Below are 21,947 nucleotides of genomic sequence, written 5' to 3'. Positions count from 1 at the left end.
TGGGCTGAAACTTCAAAAAGGAAGTGTACAAAAATACAAGGCAAATCCTACTACCAATGACAAAACTTTTACTAGTACTATCAGGAAGGTCTGTAGTGCTTAGAATGAGATGAGACTCATAAAACTCTAAAAGGCCGCAGAAAAGAGCTTTTGCTACTAAGTGTGAATAATGAAGAGAACCACTGTTTCACAAGAAACATAATATCAAGATCAAAGCATGATTTTCTTTTCCAGGAAGGCAAACATTCTTTGATCAACATGAAAAGGGAATGGCAGTACAAGAATGTCCATATAAATGCTTGAAAGTACATTTAAACCGCTAGGTCCACACACATCACACACCTGAATTTTAAAGGAACTTGTTAATATAACCTTCAATGTAGTGACAGTTATTTTAGAAGCATCATGGAAAATGGAGATGCTAAGACATTAATAGTTAAACATTCCAGTTTTCAAAAGAGGCAAGGAATATTTTAGAAATCAGGGTCCAATAAAACCAATTCCAATTCCTAGCAACCTTCGTGAAGGGATTATTACAAGGAGATGCTGTGAGCATGAAAACAAGGAAGGAAAGAAGGAGAGGAGGTAGTGGGAAGGAGGCAGGAATGAGTAAAGTCAGGCTACCGTCATTGCAGCGATTTCGGCTTTTGAAGAGGTTTGGGGCAGATCAGGGGACTGGAATTAGCATAGTTCATGAATTTCAAGTGAGCATCTGATAGTTTCAGAAAATAGTCTCTATGAGTAAAATAATGACAAAGCAGCTGGATGGTATGCCTGTTAGGGGCCATTGGCATCTGTCTGAAAAGTAGTTTCTGCAGCTGATTAATAGACAAATCCCCTGCAGGAGACCATTCTAACAGGGTGGCATACTTACCCTCAGAAAACGTCTTTATCAATGACTTAGATTTAAACATAAGAACGACTTTGGAGAGAATACAAAGCCTGGATCATAGAAACCTCATAGGACAAATGTCAGAATCAAGGCCAAGTGGGCCAAAATCAGCAAAATTAAATTTAACAAGGATCCATGAATATCAAGTCCTTTGTTTAGATGAAATCTAATCAAGTTCTGACTAGGGAGAAGACCTGACTTGGCAGTGCTTAAAACACCAACGTCTGAGATCAGATGGAAAGATTTGAGAATTTAACTTGACCAAAAACTCAGGAGCCAAAAATGTGATGTGACTGTTTAAAAGAAAACTAATACAAGTCTGAATGAATATTCAAAGAAATGTAATCTCTCCAGCAGGGTAAGCGAGCATCGTTATTGTGCCCTGGACTGGCCAGACCACATCTGGAACACTGTGTTCGATTTGGGACACTCAATTTAAGAGAGACAATAATGAACTAGAGGACGTCCAAGAAATACAGCCAGGAGGGTAAAACCACCTAGAAACTTTACATGATACATAGTTAAAAGAGCCATGTGTATTGAGCCTGGAGAAAACTAAAAAAGAAGCCTTTAAGCTTCAAATACTGAGGCAAATGATTTGGGGACCATATTTATTGTTTTGTTGTTCCACTTATCCAAGAAAAGGACTGTGGGGCGAATTTAGAGGGAGATCACCCTGAGAACATAATATTTACTGAAGGATCGGTTAATGTTTTGCTTCACATAGAGAAATAACAAGGATAACTGGCGCCCTTAGAGGTCAGCAGTGGAGTTATTCACAGAAAAGTTCCAAGGGAGTCTGGCCCAGGGTTGAGATGCTATTATTTCAAGTGACCCTGAAGATCTCTTACTTCAAGACATCTATATTTAAAAGCTTCACTGAGGCACGAAGCTAACATGTCATGGACTGTTCTCTCCAAAAGGAGACATACGACAGCACAATTTAACTTGCTCATGCAGACTATTCTATTCTTTATTAAACAAACAAAAACCAACTTATTTTATAAGGGGTTGAGGTGGAAAGTAGGCATCATTAAAGACTTGCACCCCCTAAAATGTAAGTTTTCTTGGATATAGGTTTTTTTTCTATTTTGTTTTTACAAAATCAAGATTAACACTGGCCTAAACAAAGGTAAAGAGGTTTCTTTAGGGCAGAACTTCAGAGCCTTTTATTGTAAACCCCTAAAAAGGTACAAAACAAGGTGTCATCCTCAAACTTATTTGACCATTATTATAGTTTTAAAGGACTGGGTTTCCACTGAATACACTGGGAAATGCTGAGATGGAAACCAGTCGCAGCTTTCCTGCTGAAGTTCAGAGGATAGCCCAGAGGCTCAGTATGCATGGTAGTGACTCAGGAAGACCAGAGAGGAACAAGACAGAGCACCGAGTCCTGCTGTCATAGCAAACATAGCAACTCCTCATCTTGCCGAGAACAGGCACGTCCATTCTATCCTCACTGCTCTCTTGAGTAGAAGCGGGAGAACAAACCAATTGTTAGGAGGTAAAATCCAGTAGCCTTATGTAAGGACAAGCCGTAACACATCAGAGCTTTTCATTCCCATGTAAGACTGGGTATAGCACAGCTGATGAGTCGTTTCGAAGGTTCAGACATCTGCCAAATATGTGGTGGTATCTTGTTATATTTAATAGAGGTAGATGGCCTTTCATACGCAGTGTTTGTTCATTTCCGTATAAAGGACATGATGTTTGTAATTTATTTCACCACTGTTTAAAAGAGGGAAATACTCGAAATATAAATTCATGTGCCCCAAACTGAAAATGCATACAAGCTGAATTCATTTCAACTCACAGAAGCTGACCAAGTTTAAAGACATCGACGTTTACATTTCTCCTTTTGCCTTAGAGGTTGAACCCTGCTCTGAGGCTCTAGAAAACATCATCCTGGCCTGAGTTCGTAGGTATGCCTCCAATTTATTATTAGCAGAAGGGGAACAGCTCTGATGCTCATCAGGTGTAACAATGAAATAACCTGGTGGAAAACAGAGGTCATGTGTGTCTGTTCAGAAAAGTAGGCCTACTTTTTTTAATACCTCAAACGATATACGTAATAACCTATTCTCTCAGCGAAAGCAAATAGCACGTTACTCGTTTTCTGATTAGGAAGCCTAATTATACTCTGTTTAGTTCTATCTACCGTTGTTTCCCTGAAAATAAGACCTAACCGGATAATAAGCCCCAGCATGATTTTTCAGGATGCTCGTAATATAAAATAAGCTCTATCATATTTCCCCCAAAATAAGACCGGGTCTTATATTAATTTTTGCTCCAAAAGAAACATTAGTGGCTTATTTTGTATTAGGGGCATTCTGAAAAATCATGCTAGTGTTTATTTCCGGTTAGGGCTTATTTGGGGGGTAACACAGTAGCTATGTGGCAATGGTTGAATATGCCAGTTCTATTTTACCTTGGAACTATGGGTTTAAAACATCTGTAGCTGAACTGATAAAACGCACAATGTCAGTGAAACTGTTTCAGCTTAGAAACATTCAGAAAGTGGCACTGCTTTCTTAGTGCAAATCCATAGGTAATGAAGTTACACATTAAATACATGTATAAAAAAGTCAATAAATAGAAAGACATGCCATATTCCTGTGTAAATCTTGTAGTTTAAAGTCTTTTCAAGTAAAATCTGTAACAAATGCTTTTTATTCTTGATAAAAGTTGTCTGAAACAAGCATCATAGGAAAGATATTTTTCTTTTGAGAAAGACTACTAAAGAGGAGTCTGCCCCACCAGAAAGTTATTAAGTATACTTATTTTTATAAAAGTTATTAAAAAATTGAAATTGTGTCTTATTGGAGCAGGAATAAATAGGACAGAACTTTCAAAAACATAGTCAAATTGACATAAGAACAGGCATTATAAGTCACTGGAAACTTATAAGTGGGTTTTTACAAATACATAAAAACAGTGAAATCGATGGAAGATGTGCCAAATTCTACATTTTAACATGAGAAATGGTTAATATTTCTAACATGAAAAGGACTCTTACAGATAAATAAGAATCAACTTGAATGGTCAAAAGACAATTTATAAGAGCCAAAACACTTGTTAAAGAAACCATTCTCACGAACAAGAAGGCATGTTAAAACAATATTCCTCTCCAAAACTTTTAGGATTGGAAACTTTTAAAAACCTAACAACAATCAGTGTCATGAAACTTCTGAGAGACATGTAAAATTGGTACAAACTTTAAAAAATCCTTTTTTAAAAATGTGCACATCCTTTAATTCAACAACCTATTTTTAAAAAATGTAGTTTAAGGAAATAGATAGTTCAAAAAATATTAAAGTAGTATATTTTTGCCAAGTATGAAAATTGAAAAGAGCCTAAGAGCAGTAGGTATTTTATTAAACAGATTTTAAATCATGGCATGTTTAAAAACTATACCAGGCAGACATGAGCAATTGTTATGAACAAATATTTAATTATATGAGAAAATATTCACCACATAAATAAATGAAAAGGTATGCTATAAACATTACCCTTCTAAATGTTTAAGATAAAAAAACTATGCACGTTGAAAAAATATGGAGATGGAAACTAATAATAATAATATCAATGGTCATCTTTGAGTAGTGAGATGAACTGTAACTTGTTTTCTTCTTTGTGCTTTTCTGTATTTTCCAAATTTTTACAACATACACAATTTTAAGCAAAAAGTTACAAACCATCTATTAAACTTTATGAAAAATATATCACATTTATCCTTTCACAAGTAATTCCATTTCTGGGAACTTACCCTAAGGACATAATCAAAGGTGAAAAAAATATGTAAAAGGATGTTTATCACAATGTTACTTACATACAAAAAATTTGGCAATAATAGGGAACTTTTATTTTAAGTAGGGATCTCTATTTTAAGGTTGGGCCATATGATCAACTGTTGGCGAATCGTGAAAGAGGCTATCAAAAAATATTAATGCCAGGGAAAACAATTTAAAGTTGCTAAAAAACAAAATATAAAAGGGTAGAACAAACTTTATGTAATTCCAATTTTGTAATATATGTATGATGAATACACAGACAGATAGAAAGAAATATACTAAAAAATGTTAATAGTATTTATCTGGGACTTTGCTCTATTTTAGAAATATTTTTTTCAATGAGAATGTATTGATTCATAATTATAAAATATAACTCAAAAATGTTGTATAGATTTTTAAGTTTACATACTTGGTTGCTCCATCATCATATGTTCCCATTAAGACTATGGTTCCATCTTGTATAGACTTCAGAAACTCAATAAATGGGGCCACATCTGAAGAAAAAGAAACAGTTGAAGGTTTTTTTTTTTCTTAAATGACTGAGTAACCATTATGATAATCTGCAAAGTTAATAATATAAAATATAGTTTGTAAATCACAAGTTCTAATGTAGAGTAACCAAAAAGGAGATTAATAGTATGAACAGGTTAAAAAATTAAGTTTGTTCCTTAATATGATCCCACCATCAACTTAAAATTTCTAATCCTGATTCATCCTATGTGTATTTTGTACTGATATTCTAGGGACTAAATGAAAAAAACAAAAACAAAAACAAAACCAACACAGCAAAGTTATGTTAAAGCATGACTTATGACTTAAAGTAAGAAATTCAGGGCGCAGGAGAAAGGCTCATGGACTCCCTGAGTATATGTCAATTTGTTTGTATGAGTTCTTTTCTAAAGAGAGGATACATAAGCTTTATGCAATTCACAAAAGGATCTGTAATTTTTAAAATTATAGAAATGTGTACACACACACACACACACACACACACACACACACACACACACTGATTTAAGGGATCTTCTGGGCATATCCACTTACTATAAACTAGGGGAAGGAATGTAGGTTAGGTCATCACTAAAAGCCAAACTATGGCAAATATTATAGTCATAACCCACTTCATCTGGTGTATCAGGTTCACCAGGACTTCAAAATAAACCATTTCAGCGACTACAAACTGGTAATGCAGAGAGAGACCCGGTCCTACATATCAGTTTACACCTACACCACCCCTAAGTCTCACACTACATCAAAGCCGGGTCACTTCAAGTTTACTCTGGTTCTCGTCACAGCAAAGACTCCAAAGATTTTCTCTCACTCTATTTTATAACAACAGCATTTTCGATTAGGAAAAAACGTACCAGAGTTTTTTCACAAATCATTTCCACTTAAATGCAAAGATGGTAGTAAACGGCAATTATTTTTCAACAGGAGGAGTCTTTGGAGCAGTAAAGAATCTGACTGGGATGAAATACCAGAGCCTCTGGTCACATGACTGACTGCAGCAACAGTTCTGGTAGTGCTTCTAAGGAACAGCTTTGCTCGGACCGATCATGCCTTTAGGGTCTAAAATTGATGACTGCATTTTAAGTTTCCACAGTTTGACAGCTATGAAAAGTTCTCCTAATCGCATTCAAAAAATAAACGTTATGTGGCATCTTTTTACAAGCTGAAGAAAGATTAGAAACACTGAACTGTCTGAAAACTCTTCACACACTTTCCAGGAAGCCTAAAGCTGTTGGCTTCTAGGAAATACGCAAAGAGGTTGGTCAGGTGCACGGAGAGCCTCGTGTGGATACATTTCCCAAAACAACAATTTAGGGAAGAATCAAAAGCTAAATCAGTGCTGATCTTCCTTCAAACTTGAAGCGAACTCCCTATCTTTGGGGCAGCATTCTTCCTCGAGGGGCCAGCTCCTCGCTTCTGTGTGCTGGTGAATGACTTCCACCCACACTTGAGGAACTTCCAAATAAGAAGATAGCTATCTGTACATCACTCTGATTCAGAGGAACTGGACAGGAAGTTTCACCCTTCTCTCACATATCCATCTACCTTAATAAGAATCCTGGTTTTCATTGATTTTCGAGACTGAAAAATCATATGTAAAGAAATCAATTTAGTCAGTTCAAAATGCTTCAATTATGCCTAGCGTTCAAGTTATGCCTAGCGTCAAATTACTTTTTTTTTTTTTTAATTTCAGACCGAGACCTAAAGGAGGCCAAAGCTTTGAATTATTTGTCTCGCAGAAAACAGGACTCAGATTTTATTAAAATCTCAATTTTGATATTACTGTTGCTAATTACATACCACAAACAAATTTTAAAAAAGTATATACAATATGACTGATCACTTACACATAGCTGGACATGTAGTGAAAAGAAAGGGAAACAACATGAACACAAAAATTGCACCATTTATTCTCTCATTAACGGGCAACATTATATTTGAGGTGATTAAGAAGCCAGAACTAGCAACAGGCCATTAAGTTATTCAAACTCACCTCCTCCCCACATGTCAAAATATTTAGTGTCTAATACTTCTCCTGTTTTTCCTGAAAGAAACCAAAGTGATATTAAATTATGCAACTAAAATATACTTTACACTGTATAAGGCAAATGATCTTATTCAATGATGGATACGAATTATCTTGGGAAACACTTAAAATCTGAACTGTATGCATTTGAAATATATTTCTAAAAGGTCGTTTTTAGATTGGATTTTCTCACTAGTCTTGTAAGCCAGAGTAGCAAGCAGAAATTCACTACTGACTGCAGGCCATTCCAATTCAAAATTAGGCATTTTTCTATCGTTAAAGACATCTTTTCATAAAATTTACATTTATTTCCCTTTTAAAATCTATTTTTTGTTGTTGTTATCAATTAAATAGATAAATAAGTATAGAACCTTTTACTTAAATAAAACGAAGAAAGTAGGAACATAAAACTTTACCTCTTGTGAAACAAATAAAAAGTGTTTTCCTACACTATAGACTGGGTAAGGTGGCTGTGATTTTAATCACCATTTTCCAGGGTTATTACAGGGTTATTATACCAGAAAGAGAAGACCAGCATGCAGTTAGGCCTCACTTCATGGATTCACGTTTCAGATCTGACTTTGCAAGAACACTCAAGATGTTCAGGGTTCAATAAATGTATTTACTATAATGAACTTATCAGAAGAAATGTGGACAAATACTGAAAAATTACATTTAATTCTTACTCTTCATCCCCCCACCCCCATCCAAAAGTCCATCACCCTTTGTCTTCTTACACCTTCTCATTCATGTCAGTCAATCTTCATATTCTGCTAGGATCCCCAAATTTACAGCAAGAATTAACCAACTTAATGTTGGATTGGTTGTATCCTGACAGTCTCATGGAAAGCTTTCCACACACTGGACAGCAGGATGCTTCCCAGAAATCATGCTGTAAATCCTCAGACACGGACTCTCCACCTCCTGTTGGTTTGTGGTAGTGGTGGTGGGGTGGTGGGGTGGTGGTGGTGGTGGTGGTGGTGGTGGTTAGTATCAAGAGTGGCACATGCATATCTACTGACTACATCCATTAGTTAAAATAATTATTCTTACCATTTACCAAGGCGACATTGATCCCTCGTCCAACATTATTCTTCACACCGCTCATTAAACTGAAAGGGAAACGTCAAGACAAATGTAGAATTAGCTATTGCACAAACATATACCAAAGAAATAAAGGCATGCCCACAAAGGCTGGGGGTATTATATGTACAGTTGTTTAGTACTGCAGAGGGGAATAAAAGGTCTCTACTAAATCAGAGAAAACAGTCTAATAACTTCAAATAAAATTCCACAAATAGAAATATATATTAACAAGTATCAGGGCAAAATACTAGACTATTTCTTGCTCTGCTGCCTCAGATATTGAAACAGCATTTTAGGAAATCCTTAAAACATGTGGACACCGTGCACATAATCTACACCATCTACACCAAGCAAACAACTGGCAACCTCTTCTGTAACATCAGTGCGACACGAAGTGAGATGGTACCCCAATCTTTCATGATGTGAAAGAAAGAACCTGGGGTGGGGGCGGGGGAGCACTCTTTCATGAATGTTCCACCGAACTGGGAAATGCTCTTCGTGATTCTCAGTGTAAAGTTTCTCTGCACCCAGAAGAAGTTGTACTGTATTTATATAATGACTGCTGCTAACCACAGTCACTTATGTCGTCATACCTGACTGGTATGACAGTATATTCAACACCCACTGGCAGGTCACAGACCATTCCACAGAAACAATGATGGTATGAAAGGGAAGGCATTAGTGATACAGCTGCTTGTCATCAGTGCAGTCTGTTCGATTAGAATTATTAAACTAAAATTCTGGGTACCTTTAATAATTAGGGGTAACAGTAATATTCCCAGTGGTGAGCTATTCAGTGTTTACCAACCGGCTTGAGGCTAGGGGAAGAGTATGCAGATGTGAACACACACACACACACACACCCATATATTTATACATCTATACAGACATATGTAGGTACATACATTTATTATAAATTTTACTGATACAAAGCTGTGCAGCACATCATTTGGCAGATAATGAAATCTAGAATACTTTACTGTAAATTCCTCACAGCTAACTGATTCTCACAGAATATGTTGGTGACTTTCACAGAACGCACAGCTGCAGTTAACCTGTAACATATGAATGAGCACAGCTCTAATCCTCCAAACTCAGCAGTAAAAAAACAAATAATCTGAAGAAAATTGTCAACAGACATGAATAGATATTTCACTGAAGAGGATGTATATGTAGCAAAAAAAAAAAAAAACCACATTAAAAGATGTGTGACATCAGTAGGCATAAGGAAAAGAAAACAGATATCACTACACACCTTTTAGGACGGCTAAAGTAAGTAGCGGCAATACCAAATGCTAGCAAGCATACAGAGAAATCGGAGCTCTTATATATGCTGGTGAGACCGTAAAATGGTGCAGTTGCTCTACAAAATGGCAATTTCTTACAAAATTAAACACACATTTAACACACAACCCGGAATTCCTGGGCACTTTATGGCAGAGAAATAAAAACATATGTCCACATAAAAAAAGACCTGTACATGACTAGTCATAGCAGCTTTCCTGGTAACTGCCAAAAACTGGAAACAACTGCAATTGTTTGGTTGAGGACAACAGGTAATAGATAAAACAATTGCAGTGCATCCCTTCCACAGAATCCTGCTCAGTAACACAAACGGAGCAAATTATTGATGTGCGCTATTTCAAAAGCACTATGCTGAGTGAAAAAAAGTCAATCTCAATGGTCACATATTGCACGATTCTATTTATCTAACATTCTCAAAACATCAAAATGATAGAAATGATAAACAGATTATCTGTTGCCAGGGGTTAGTGACGGTGGGGGGTGACGTATAACAGGGCAGTAAGACATCTTTGTGATGACGAAGTAAGTCCGCATTTTAATTGCTGTGCTGCTTACATGGATCTATACATGTGATAAAATGACACAGAATTAGACACACACATTGTGACGATGCCAATTTTCTGGATTTTGATATTGTACTATGATTATATAAGACAGAAGCATCGGGAAAACTGAGTGAAGAGTATGTTGGACCTCTCTGCACCATTTTGGCAACTACCTGTGCGTTCTATAATTATTTCAAAATAAAAGTTTAAGAAAATGTTCTATTCCAAGGTTCATTAAAAAGGTATTATGGAACAGGAACGCATAAAAATTTTGATTTTTAAAAGCTGAGTGACATTTGACTATTTATCTACCCACACTGGTTGCATAGCTCCCTTCCAAGTTTCATGTGTCGTTCTCTAAACTTTACATGCAATAAAGCTTAAAACTTTTTTTATGTGTGTGCAAGACTAGTTCTGAGAGGTGGGCCAAATAAATCTACCACACACACACACACACACACACACACACACAAAGGAGGGAAGTTTCCAAATACATTTGCTCTGCTCCTTTCAGAAACATGTAAGTGAAGTCTATCGTTGATCTGAATAGGCAGTAGCTGTGATTCACTTGGCCCAGGAACTATGAAGTGGCGCCGTGTCTTCTCCACGCAGAGATCACGTCAGAGGATGCTGCTGTGTCCATCAGAGCAAAGAAATCAAGGCAACCAGAAGCGCTATGACACTGGCTGCTCACAAGAGGGCAGCAGCTTATTAATTTTTAAAAAGTTAAATTCGGTCAGGGGAAATCTATAACTAACCAGCAAAGGACAAAGCACTGAAGGTTTTAAGTGGAGAATGGTTAGTCACGCTTACTAACACCAGGTGAAACATTTTCTTGTCTCCTTCGTGAATATGAAGGTCTCCCCCGCCCCCGCCACTCTGCACACCTCCAGGCCAAAATCTACAGACAATGATCCTATAGAGTCTACATCTCAAATACAGCTTTGCTTCCAATACCTACTATATGTACCAACTACTACTTCTTAAAATGATTAGTTTCGAGCAGGATTTAACAAACTACACCTCATGCCACCTGACTGTTTTTTTGTTGTGTTTTATTTTACTACTCATGAGCTTAGAATGGTTTTTACATATTTAAATGGTTACAATTTCAATGAGTATATCGATACTTGCATAATATTCTCTATTTTACCTCTTAGCCCTCACAGCCAACAGTACTATCTGGTCCCTTCATGGAACAAAATACAAATCCCTCACAACAGTCTGCTGTATATTCCTGTACCAGATATTAAGATTATATCATAAAAGGCGAAGTATTACTCCTAATATCAACTTCATATAAACTGAAATTAAACGAGTATATCTCCAAAATAAAAGCTACATCTTAAACATAAGTGAATTCTATGGGTTCTCTAACAGAAAAGAAACCAGTTTCTATTGTGTGACATCTGATGTTTATACCCAGGATCTTCTACTTCTAACTAATGAAACCCATCTTAATCGCCATAATATGTACCTTCACTGCATCTACTTGTCCTTAAAACTGTGACCATGACCCTATTGGTAATTATCGTCTTTTATCTGTATTAGGGTTTCTTTAACTCTATGACACTATGGGCCTGAAAATTCGTGTGCAGGGGCTGCCCTGTGTGATGCAGGATGTTTAAGAGCATCCCTGGCCTCTATGAGCAGCACCTCCACAACTGTGACAACCCCAAATGCCTCCAGATATGGGCAAATGTCCCCTGGGGAGCAAAATTACCCACGCCGAGAAGCACTGATCTGGATTAGTAGTTTCCAAAGTGATTTATTTAGAACACATGTAGGCAGATATGAAAATGCCTCCATATGTATTTTGAGTATCTACTTCTACATTTCAGTGAGCATATATGCAAAAATGAGTCCGTTGCACATGGCAGGAGGCTCTGCTAGTGACTAGCATGGCCTTCCAACTGCTCTCCGCACCCCACTTCTCTAATCATTTTACACAGCTGTCAGGTCACTTTTCTCAATGTAAAGGAAGTTATGACATGCCAGTTTGAGAACTGTCAACAACGTGTGAGGGCACTCAGGAAAACAGCTCAGCCCTAACCTGCACGACCTGTACGTTCCTGCAGGCCTGGCTCTCATTCACGTCTCTCCAGCTCCTTCCCATCTGAGCACACTCTTCCTTCGGTCTGGAGTGTTCTGCCCCACTTCTCACCTGCCCGTCTTCCTTCTTGTCCTTCAGTTCTCAGACGAGACATCATTGTGTCAGAGCAACAACTCCCTGACGCACTCAATCTGCAGTGGCACACCTCAACCTCATCGCACCCACCCCCACCAGAACTCGTGACGTCACCCCCTGCAGCTCTGCACAGCCTGTGCCACCATCTGCAATTCTGCACTTGCATTCACTTCTTCAATGTCTGTCACCCCCCATGAGACTAAGCTCCATGAGTGATGCTAAAAAAATTCAGACTCTTTCTTTAAACCTGTTGTTGGAAAAACTTTCAGTACAGAAATGGAAAGTCCTGGAAGAAGTAGTGGATTCGGAGCTGGTCCCTGCAGTTTCTCCACTGGGGATGTCTGGCCAACCCTTTATCAGGAATCAGATTTCATGACCTTAGGCCTGACTATCAAATCCCATCGATTATTCAATCCCTCACGGTTCCTGGACCGAGGATGGATAGGTGGCCTGCCTAACTTTTACGGTTAAAGCAACTGCAACACAAATTCTAGGTGACATTCCCACCATGCTAGAATCCAATTCCCAGGCTTCGAGCCCAGTACTTATTTTATCAGACACCACCGCCTCCATACTATTTTTTCTTTTTGACCTATATCATCTTTTACATTGAAAACCTGCTAATAAAAAAAATTTGATTTCTTATTTGCATTAAAACTCAACATGTTTCAAATAGGTAGAGATCGCCAAAAACAATCTAACTCAGATTAGGTATTCTGAAAGGCCTTTCTTCCTATTATTCAGAATCAAACCTGGGGCCTCTCCAGCCAAACAAAATAAGATAGCGAAATGGGAACATTCTACATTAATAGGAAAGGTCTTATTTAATGTAAAACCTACAAACTTCTAAAATCCGAAGTTTTTCATTACATAATTGAGTAGCACAGGTCTATTATAATGAGAAATCACAAGACAACAGATTGACAGTGGATTATCACTATTAGCATGAAGGAAAAAAAGGAAATGAGCAGGGATCTTTAAAGATCACCTAGCTCAAGCTTTTAATTTTACAAGAAAAGTGTTATTTTAAGAGGCTAACCTGCCCATAGCTAACTGAAAAAGGGACTAGGATAAATACTTAGAAGCTTCTATATTAAAAAGAAAAGACACACAAAATGCTGGGAGAAATGACCTAGTTTCCTCTCCTCTTGTCTGAAAAATTACGTCCCTCTTTATTCTACATACTTAATGGGATATTTATTCTTGACATGAAGTTTAAATAAACTCGTATCTAATCTTCCAGGCAAGAGCAGAATAAAAGCAACCGACGAAAAGCAGGATTTGTGACTTCAGAGGCAAAAACTCCAAACAGGTGATCGTTGACACTGAGGTAGGAAAGTGAAAAACCTAAAAACTGTACTTTGTCGAGCATGTCAACCCGGCAGCTCAGCGGCAAGCAGCTCTGTGCCAGGACAGGCTTGAGGTTGTTACTGGATTATGTCACACTTGGACAACCAGCATTCAAACACTGAAAATGAAAGGTGTCAGTTTGTGAGATGGGGTGTTCGTTATCTAGGGCAAGGCTGCCAAATAGGACTTTTTGCAATGATGGAATGAATACTCTGTGCTGTTCAGTTTGGTAGGCGCAAGCCACCTGTGGCTCCTGCGCACCTGAAACGTAGCCAGGTGACCGAGGAACTCAACTTTTAATTTTAATTAATGTAAATGAATTAACTTTTTCCCTATGATTTAAGAATCAAAATTAAATAGCCACATGTGGCCATGGCCACCATATGAGACAATGCAGATCTAGAAAATCCACTCAGAGGAAATCCTTCATCTCTCCTTGAGGCTGGATAAATACCGTGCTCTTATGTCACTTTCTCTAATATGAAATGTAAAAACTTTTAAGAGTCCTTAAATGTGTGTGTGTGTGTGTGTGGGGGGGTGGAAATTGTATAATGAAAATTGAAATCACTTGTCTTTAGTAAAAGCATGCTGAATACATTTTCAAAAGATCAATTAAAACAAACCAGAATTACAAGAAATGTTACAGGGGCTTCTTTACGAAGAAGAAACAAAAAGATCAAAAATATGAATAATAAAATGGCAATAATTACATATCTATTAACATTCACTTTCAATGTAAATGGATTCAATGCTCCAATCAATAGATGGGGGGCTGAATGGATAAGAAAACAAGACACTTACATAAGCTGCCTACAAGAGACTCACTTCAGATTGAAAGACACACACAGACTGAAAGTAAAGGGGTGGAAAAAAGCACTGCATAAAAAACAAAAAAAGCTGGGACAGCAATACTTACTTATACCAAACAACATAGACTTTAAAACAAAGAGAGAAAGAAGAACCCGTTACTTCCACTTCTGGGTATTTATCCAAAGAAATCCAAAGTGCTACTTTGAGGGGACATGTGCATCCATATGTTCACTGCAGCATCGTTTACAATGGCCAAGGTGTGGTGGCAGCCTGGGTGTCCATCAATAGATAAACGGATAAAGAGGTGGTGATAAATATATATATATATATATATATATATATACACACACACACACACACACACACGTGTGTGTGTGTGTGTGTGTGTGTGTGTGTGTGTATAACTTGGCCATAAAAATTTTAAAAATGAAATCTTATCACTTGCAACAACATGGATGAACCTAGAGGATATTATGCTAAGTGAAATAAGTCAGACAGAGAAAAACAAATACTGTATGATCTCACTTATATGTAGAATGTGAACAACAGAATAAACAAACAAAACAGAAACAAACTCATAGATACAGAGATCATATTGATGGTTGCCAGATGGGACAAAGGGGAAGGGATTAAGAAGTACAAATTAGTACTTACAAAGTTGTCATGGGGATGTAAAGCGCAGCATAAGGAACATAGTCAATAATATTATAATAACTATGTGTGGTGCCAGATGGGTACTAGATTTATTGAGGTGATCACTTTGTAAGTTATATAAATGTCTAAATCACTATGTTGTACATCTGAAACTAATATAATATGGATGTCAGTTGTAATTGAAAAATAAAAAGTTATTAAAAGAAGAAGCTCCATTAAACACAGGTTCAATGTGCTATAACTTGATAGCACGCTTTATGCTTCCATGCTGATAAATACTCACACGTTGTCTTCCAGGCAGATTTTGGGTCCCACCACATTTGCTGCTCCACTTGCCATTTTAAAAGCAAAGTGCTTCTCAGGGCAAGCTTTAGAGATGCCACATTTGTATCTGGGGGGTTTTGTAGCTTTGGGGAAGAAAATAGATTTTTTTAAGAAAACACGTAAATAGACTTTATAATGAGCTTGTTTCAAATCTCAAACCACAAAGGGCATTATGTAAATCACCAAGATATACATATCTTAGAAAATATGCTGGGACTTTTTCTCCTGAGGGTTTCAAAGAACCTCAAAACAAAACAAAAACAAAACCACCAAGGAAATAAGCTAATAATTGACATAAATGAATCAAGTAATGTGATCTTGATGAGGGTAAATATGTTTTATCTCATTATTTTTAAGCTATTGTTTTTTAATTCAGGATGGGAAGGTTTTCAATTGTTACTCTGCATTTCAGAACATAAATGCACAAGCAGTTACCTCAAGGACCAACTAAAAACCCTAATGCCTCACTGAATATCTACTCACGTATTAGTTCTAGCTAGAAATTCCTTTACTCACTTTCTTTACTTATAATACTGAAGCTAAAAAACACTCATGAAATAATATATTTATTAAGAATAAATACCAAGGACATTGGGTTGTCCAATGAAATAGTATCCTTATAACTTCAAAAGCCAATTTCTAAATCAGTTTTTGCTAACATCGAACTATCTCCACTGTTTGAATATAAATTCTCATATGCCTAAAACAGAATAAACCATCTGCAAATTATTGAGATGAAATACTTACAACGTGCAGCTGTGTCCAATGCTGATCTTGCTAAGAAAAAAAAAAGTTATCTTTGTTAGAGGATAAGGTTACTGGCAAGCATCCACTTTTTAAACATATTTAGAGCTAACAGGCCTATAAAAATAAAAGTGTTTGAATTATTGCTCAGTATATAATAAATAAAACATGAATATCATTTTAGAGAAAAGCGAGAGAGTAACTTGAGGCTACATAACTCACTATAAGCAATTATGTAGAGGAATTATGGAGGGTAGTAGTTTATTGTAAATAAAACATTTTATTTTTACTTTACATTTTGTTTTCATTTTTAGTTATTATACATTTAAATCCTAGTCAGAAAATTATTCTATAAACTTACCATTATTTTAAAATTTTTATTTATTTTTTCCAGCTGTTTTGAGATATAATTGACACATAACATTGTGTAAGTTTAAGGTGTGCCACTAGTTGATTTGATACATTTATAAATTGCAAAATGATTCCTACCATAGTACTCACTGCCACCTGCATCCCATCCCACGGTTACCATTTCTTTCTTGTGCTGAGAACACTGAACATGTACTCTCTTAGCAACAGTGAAGTATATGATACAGTATTAATAGCTATAAACACTGCTGTACATCAGATCTCCACACTTGTTAATCTTGCAACTGGGAGTTTGTACCCTTTGAGCAATATCTCCTCCTTTCTCCCAACCCCTCAACCTCTGGTAACCAACAATCTACTCTGTTTCTCTGAGTTTGTAAGTTGTATCATACAGTATTTCACACTTCCCTTTCAATGACTTTAAATATATACTTGGGTACTATTAGTGTATTTAAAAGTTACTGCTGCTATACAGTGCCACGTACATATGCATATAAAGCCCTGAAGTGCATACATAAACCTATCTCAGTGATTAGGCGAGGAGATTTGGGGGCTCGGAAGAACACAAGAGGGATGGGGGTGGTGGAGAGCTTTAATTTCTCTAAAATAGAAACGTACTGGATGTAATAAAAAAAAGAAACAAGGTAACTACAAGGAGTTTTATAATTTATCATTTCAAGGTAGCCAGAATTTTTTGATCAAACCTTAACTTGAATTCAGAAGCTCTCAACCTGACTGTCTACACTAAGAACCTTTTCTAAAGCACTGATAGCCGATCCCAACCCAGGACGTCATAATTCACATCATCTGTAGTATTGTAGATTGGCCATTTCCTGGTGCGGCTGATAAACATGCAGTGACATGAAGCCTGCCAGCTGTTTGATACAGTCAGTTTTTCTGTACTGTTTTAGATCATTGTGAACTTCCTGTGCGTAAATCCCATACTCAAACCAGAGAACAGAAAGTTAAAGCTGAAAAAGAATAGTATGTAATTGTTTAAAAAGAGCCAAATGACCAAGTAAAGAAAGGTTAGTTCTCTAGCATACTCAGCACAGCATGTACCACTGATGTCATAAAGGCCATGAAGAAACATGAAAAAAAGTTTAAAGTGTGGAATAAAGCAGAAAACAAATTTTACCTGTAAGTACTAAAAATATTCATGGATAAGGACAAAAACCTGAATGAAACCAAAAAAGTGATCAGTTAGTAAATTAGGGTGCTGGGATTCTTTCAATTTCCTTAATTATGTCATATAAGGGAAAAATAATCACAGCGACCATCTGGTCTAATGCTCTGCCCTTCTGTCAACGAGAAAGCCCAGAGACGTATTAACGACCAGTGGTTAGCATCATGAAGACTAGAAATTCTCCGCTTTACTTTGCTCAGGTTTTAAGATGCTTCCGGAGGAACGCTGCCCAAATCAGGGATTCTGGCCCATCTAACTTAGGGGAACAAGATGAGAGGAAGCAGCAGGAACATAACACGGCTCATTCACATGTGATGGGCACTCAGTCAAGCACGTGTGCATATATTACTGATTCAATCATCATCCCTGCTTTTAAGAGAAAGAAATGGGAACAGAGAGGTTTACGGATTTGGTTTGTTCCAAGTCATAATTATAATAGTAACTGGCAGAGCTCATTTTCAAAGCCGTATCTCATTCGAGCATCCCATCTCTTATCACACCACCCCCGGAAACAGGAATGTCTGAGGTCTCTCTGATCCCTTGTCCAAAAACTGCTCATCCTGCTGGGAAGCTAGGACAGGGAGCTTTCAGAACAAGCCTTCTGATGGCAGAGTGGACAGCAGACTGCAGAGGGTTCACGACTTGAGACCAGGGGTCCATACGTACAAGGATACCGCCAGAGGCACATACGTAGGTAAACAAGGGCAGCAGCCCAAACAAAGGGAGTGAATGTGGGTTTGAAAGAAGTAGACTAAGCTGAGCTAATACAGTATTGTGTTTTAGCTATATTTTAATAAACATCTTAAAAAAAAAAAAAAAAAAAAAGAACCATCACACAGCAATGTGGGAAGTATGAATTGGGGAAAATAGGCTCAGTGCCCTCTACAGAACTCCTCGGGAATTCTCCAGTGGGGGGTGGGGAGGGAGGGAGAGAGAGAGAAAGAGAGAAAGAAAGAGAGAGAGAGAGAGAGAGAGAGAGACAGAGAGACAGAGAGACAGAGAGAGACAGAGAGAGACAGAGAGAGACAGAGAGAAGTAGACTAAAGAAACAACAAGGATGAGACTTGGGGATGGACCAGACTGGAGGGGTGATGGAAAGCGAGGAGTCAAGTTTGTCTCTCAAACATTTGGCTTTAGAAGCATTCATGCATTTATTCACATAAGCCAATGAACAAAAATATCATCTCTGCACCCAGATAGGAGACGGAAGTGGAGGATGGATGAAGAGTTCTGCGTTGGACTTGTTCATTTTAGGATATCTGGAGAAAATCCAAGGGGAAAAGTCCAAAGGCCAGCAGTAAATGAGATCTGGGATGCAGATATAAACTGGAAAATTAGCAAATGATTGGGTGGGGCCAACCAAAGAGAAGAGGGCTAAGGAGAGAATCTTAGCATCTCCAATTGTCACCTGATGCTCAGAGGATGAGTGACCGAGAAAAGCGAGGTGAAAGGAAAACCAGAGGTGAGCCTCTGAAATGGTCAAGTTTGCTTGTAAAACTTAAGAAATATAAAAAAAATAAATGCTACTCAACTCATAAAAATGGGATGCAATTTTGTGAAAACCAGTTTCTCAATCATAAGGCTTTTATGTAAATAATATCACCTCCATTTAATTTGTTTAAGAGTAAGAGGTGATGCTCAAAGGTAAAGAAATTCTTGTGTACGACTTTTCTCTCCAGGTGAAAACTACATTTATTCAATATTCATCAAAACTGAAAGCCCTCTATGAGCCTTGCAATTCTGAGAATCTTAACACCTGGAGGCCAAACAGGTAAATTTTTGTAAAGAAAGCAGGATTTGCTCCACATGTAGCATATGGGCACAGCATACAAACACAAAAATCCTGCCTTTTCTGCAACTTTTATTCCTCCAACTACCTGGGTAGCTTTAATTCTTAATATCTTCCAATACATACAACTTTTTACTTCAAGGAACAATAATAAACATTTTCGATTTGGTTTCATCAATAAATGTCTTTCAAGAAGTCAGGCTACAGAAATCAGAGAGAACTACATTTTACACTTTAGTTTTTAATAATGTGAAGTAATTTATGTATACACTGTCTCAATGGTTTAAATCTGAAAGGGCAAAAACGAATGAACTCACTAGAACATGAAGTACTTACTGCAGTGATACATGCAAAAATAATTTGGACTGTGTTCAGAACACTTACTAGTTGATAAGCACCCAGGTTGAAAGCTAACACTACATTAAATCACAACCAGAACTAAGACTGTAGATTGTATCCATGTTGAGATCCGGCTTGCAACACTGTATATGGTTTTGTAAGACATTACCAGTGTGAAAAACTATGTAAAGGGTATCCAGGATCTCTGTGTATTATTTCTTGCAAATGCATGTGAATCTACAATTATCTCAAAATGAAACATTTTGTTAAAATTGTTTTTAAAGAATCATAATCTATTTTGTTAATTTCAAGTAGTAATGGTGGGCACATTTTTTTTCATTGTTCCTTCCTAGATAGAAGTGTGCTTATTTTTCTAAAATTGTACTATATAAATCTAAATTTATGGAAACTATCAAGTAAGATAGTCTATCAACAAGTGGGGAAAAAATGGAAATATTCACCACGCAAAGAACTACAGTTAATCTCAGGGTCCCCTAAATCTGTATTAATTATAGAAACAATGTTAATGTCCAGTTAAAGTTACCCTTTGATAAATAAAGTTGGATGCTAAACAAATGGCAAAGACAACCATATCTCCATCTTTGCTCAATTATTCTGAAATGTGAATTAAAATATAACCATGCAAACGTAATTTTCACCAATTCAGTAGATTGGAATCCAGTAAGATTTTGTGGATATAGTGGTGTACGACTTCAGTGGTGACAACAAAATAAATCATGTGTCCCCAGAATGCCTACATCAGACAGCTAAAACACACAGTATCACGTTGCAGGTTCCTAACATTAGGAAAAAATCACAATGGAAATTAAGAGACAGCTAACCTCGTTAAAGTAGCTCAGGGTCTGTTCATAGCTGATGACCAGCAGCTTTTCAACTAACCCAGCTTTCAATGAAGCTCACTTTGGAAATGTTCTTCCTTCCCATGGAAGTATCCTAACCCTCAATCACCTCCATTCATTTTCCATTCAATCAGCACGTACTATCTGCAGGGTCCAGCCCAGTGCTAGGTCCTGGATGAAGCACCAAGATATTACTGCCCTCACGATTCAGATATAGATACGTAAAGAAGAATAGAAGAAACTCTATAATGTAAGGAAGCATAAAATCAGGGCCACACTGAGATGTAAGTACTACGCACTGGAACAAACAGTTCAGAGAGAGAACAAATGCATTCTAATAGGAAAAGAGGGAGTTTCAAATACGATTTCTCTCAAGAAGGGGCATTTATGCAGTTTTGAAAAATGAAAAGGATTTACCAGATGACGGGGAGATGAGAAACACGTGCAGGGTGCCAAGGCTGAGGCAGGAAAGGGCAGGATTTGTGCCCACAGTCATATGCAGAAGGGCACAGGGGGTGTGAGGCTGCGTGGGGAGGGGCAGAGAACAGGTGAGGAAAGCAGAGGCAGGTCGGGGGCCTGAGTGTTCTCCTAATTAGGAAGTGTGGATTTTACTCTCCAGCAACGGGAAGTACTAAAGGTTCATGAGTGTTAATTGGTCTGGCAGCGGTGAGATAGACAGATATCAAAGATGGGAAACAGACATAGCAACATCCCAGTGATGCTTACGGAAACAGTCCAGACTAGAGATAGAGATCCAAACAAGGCAAACACTGGCTTCCCCCAGCCTCTTCTCTCTGAAAACAGTGAGCCCTTTGCCCAAAGCTCTATTTGTACCAACGGGCCCATCGCCTCCCTTCTCTCAAGGATCCTCCTTTTCTTGTGTGTTCAAGCTCTGTCCACTGTTTTGTAATTCACTGACTCTTTGTCCAAGGCCTACAGACAAGTAAAAGTCTCTCCATTACTTTAAAAAAAAAGAAAAAAAACAAAAGTTCCACTTGCCTCTGCCTCAAGCTACCATCCCATAATCTTCTTCCCTTCCTATCAGCGTTTCTTAGAAGAACGAGCTACACACATTGTTTCCACAGCAACAGTGAACAAGTCCTCAATGCCTTCAGTGTTTTTCTGCCCCATCATTCAACTGAAACCAGCTGCACTCTCAAAGGCCACCAGGCTGGTCCC

At 37.5% G+C, this 21,947-nt stretch overlaps 1 protein-coding gene across 4 annotated transcripts in view; it reads right to left on the bottom strand.

Annotated features, from left to right (window-relative positions):
• Positions 1 to 21,947, bottom strand: part of FAM3C (FAM3 metabolism regulating signaling molecule C) — a 48,635-nt gene that overhangs the window by 6,290 nt on the left and 20,398 nt on the right. For all 4 annotated transcript variants that reach the window (XM_019750072.3, XM_074315665.2, XM_074315666.2 and 1 more), the window contains 5 exons: positions 16,229 to 16,258; positions 15,441 to 15,564; positions 8,273 to 8,331; positions 7,187 to 7,237; positions 5,093 to 5,177 (listed from right to left, as the gene is read on the bottom strand). In XM_019750072.3, coding sequence (XP_019605631.1) covers positions 5,093 to 5,177; positions 7,187 to 7,237; positions 8,273 to 8,331; positions 15,441 to 15,564; positions 16,229 to 16,258 — 349 coding nt within the window. The remainder of the gene's footprint in view (positions 1 to 5,092; positions 5,178 to 7,186; positions 7,238 to 8,272; positions 8,332 to 15,440; positions 15,565 to 16,228; positions 16,259 to 21,947) is intronic.

The sequence above is a fragment of the Rhinolophus sinicus genome, chromosome 8, assembly GCF_057876585.1.
Source record: "Rhinolophus sinicus isolate RSI-liver-muscle chromosome 8, RSI-T2T, whole genome shotgun sequence".
Taxonomy (NCBI): Eukaryota; Metazoa; Chordata; class Mammalia; order Chiroptera; family Rhinolophidae; genus Rhinolophus; species Rhinolophus sinicus.
The sequence above is the reverse complement of the archived record's forward strand: the minus strand, read 5'-3'. Positions and strand labels throughout refer to the sequence as shown.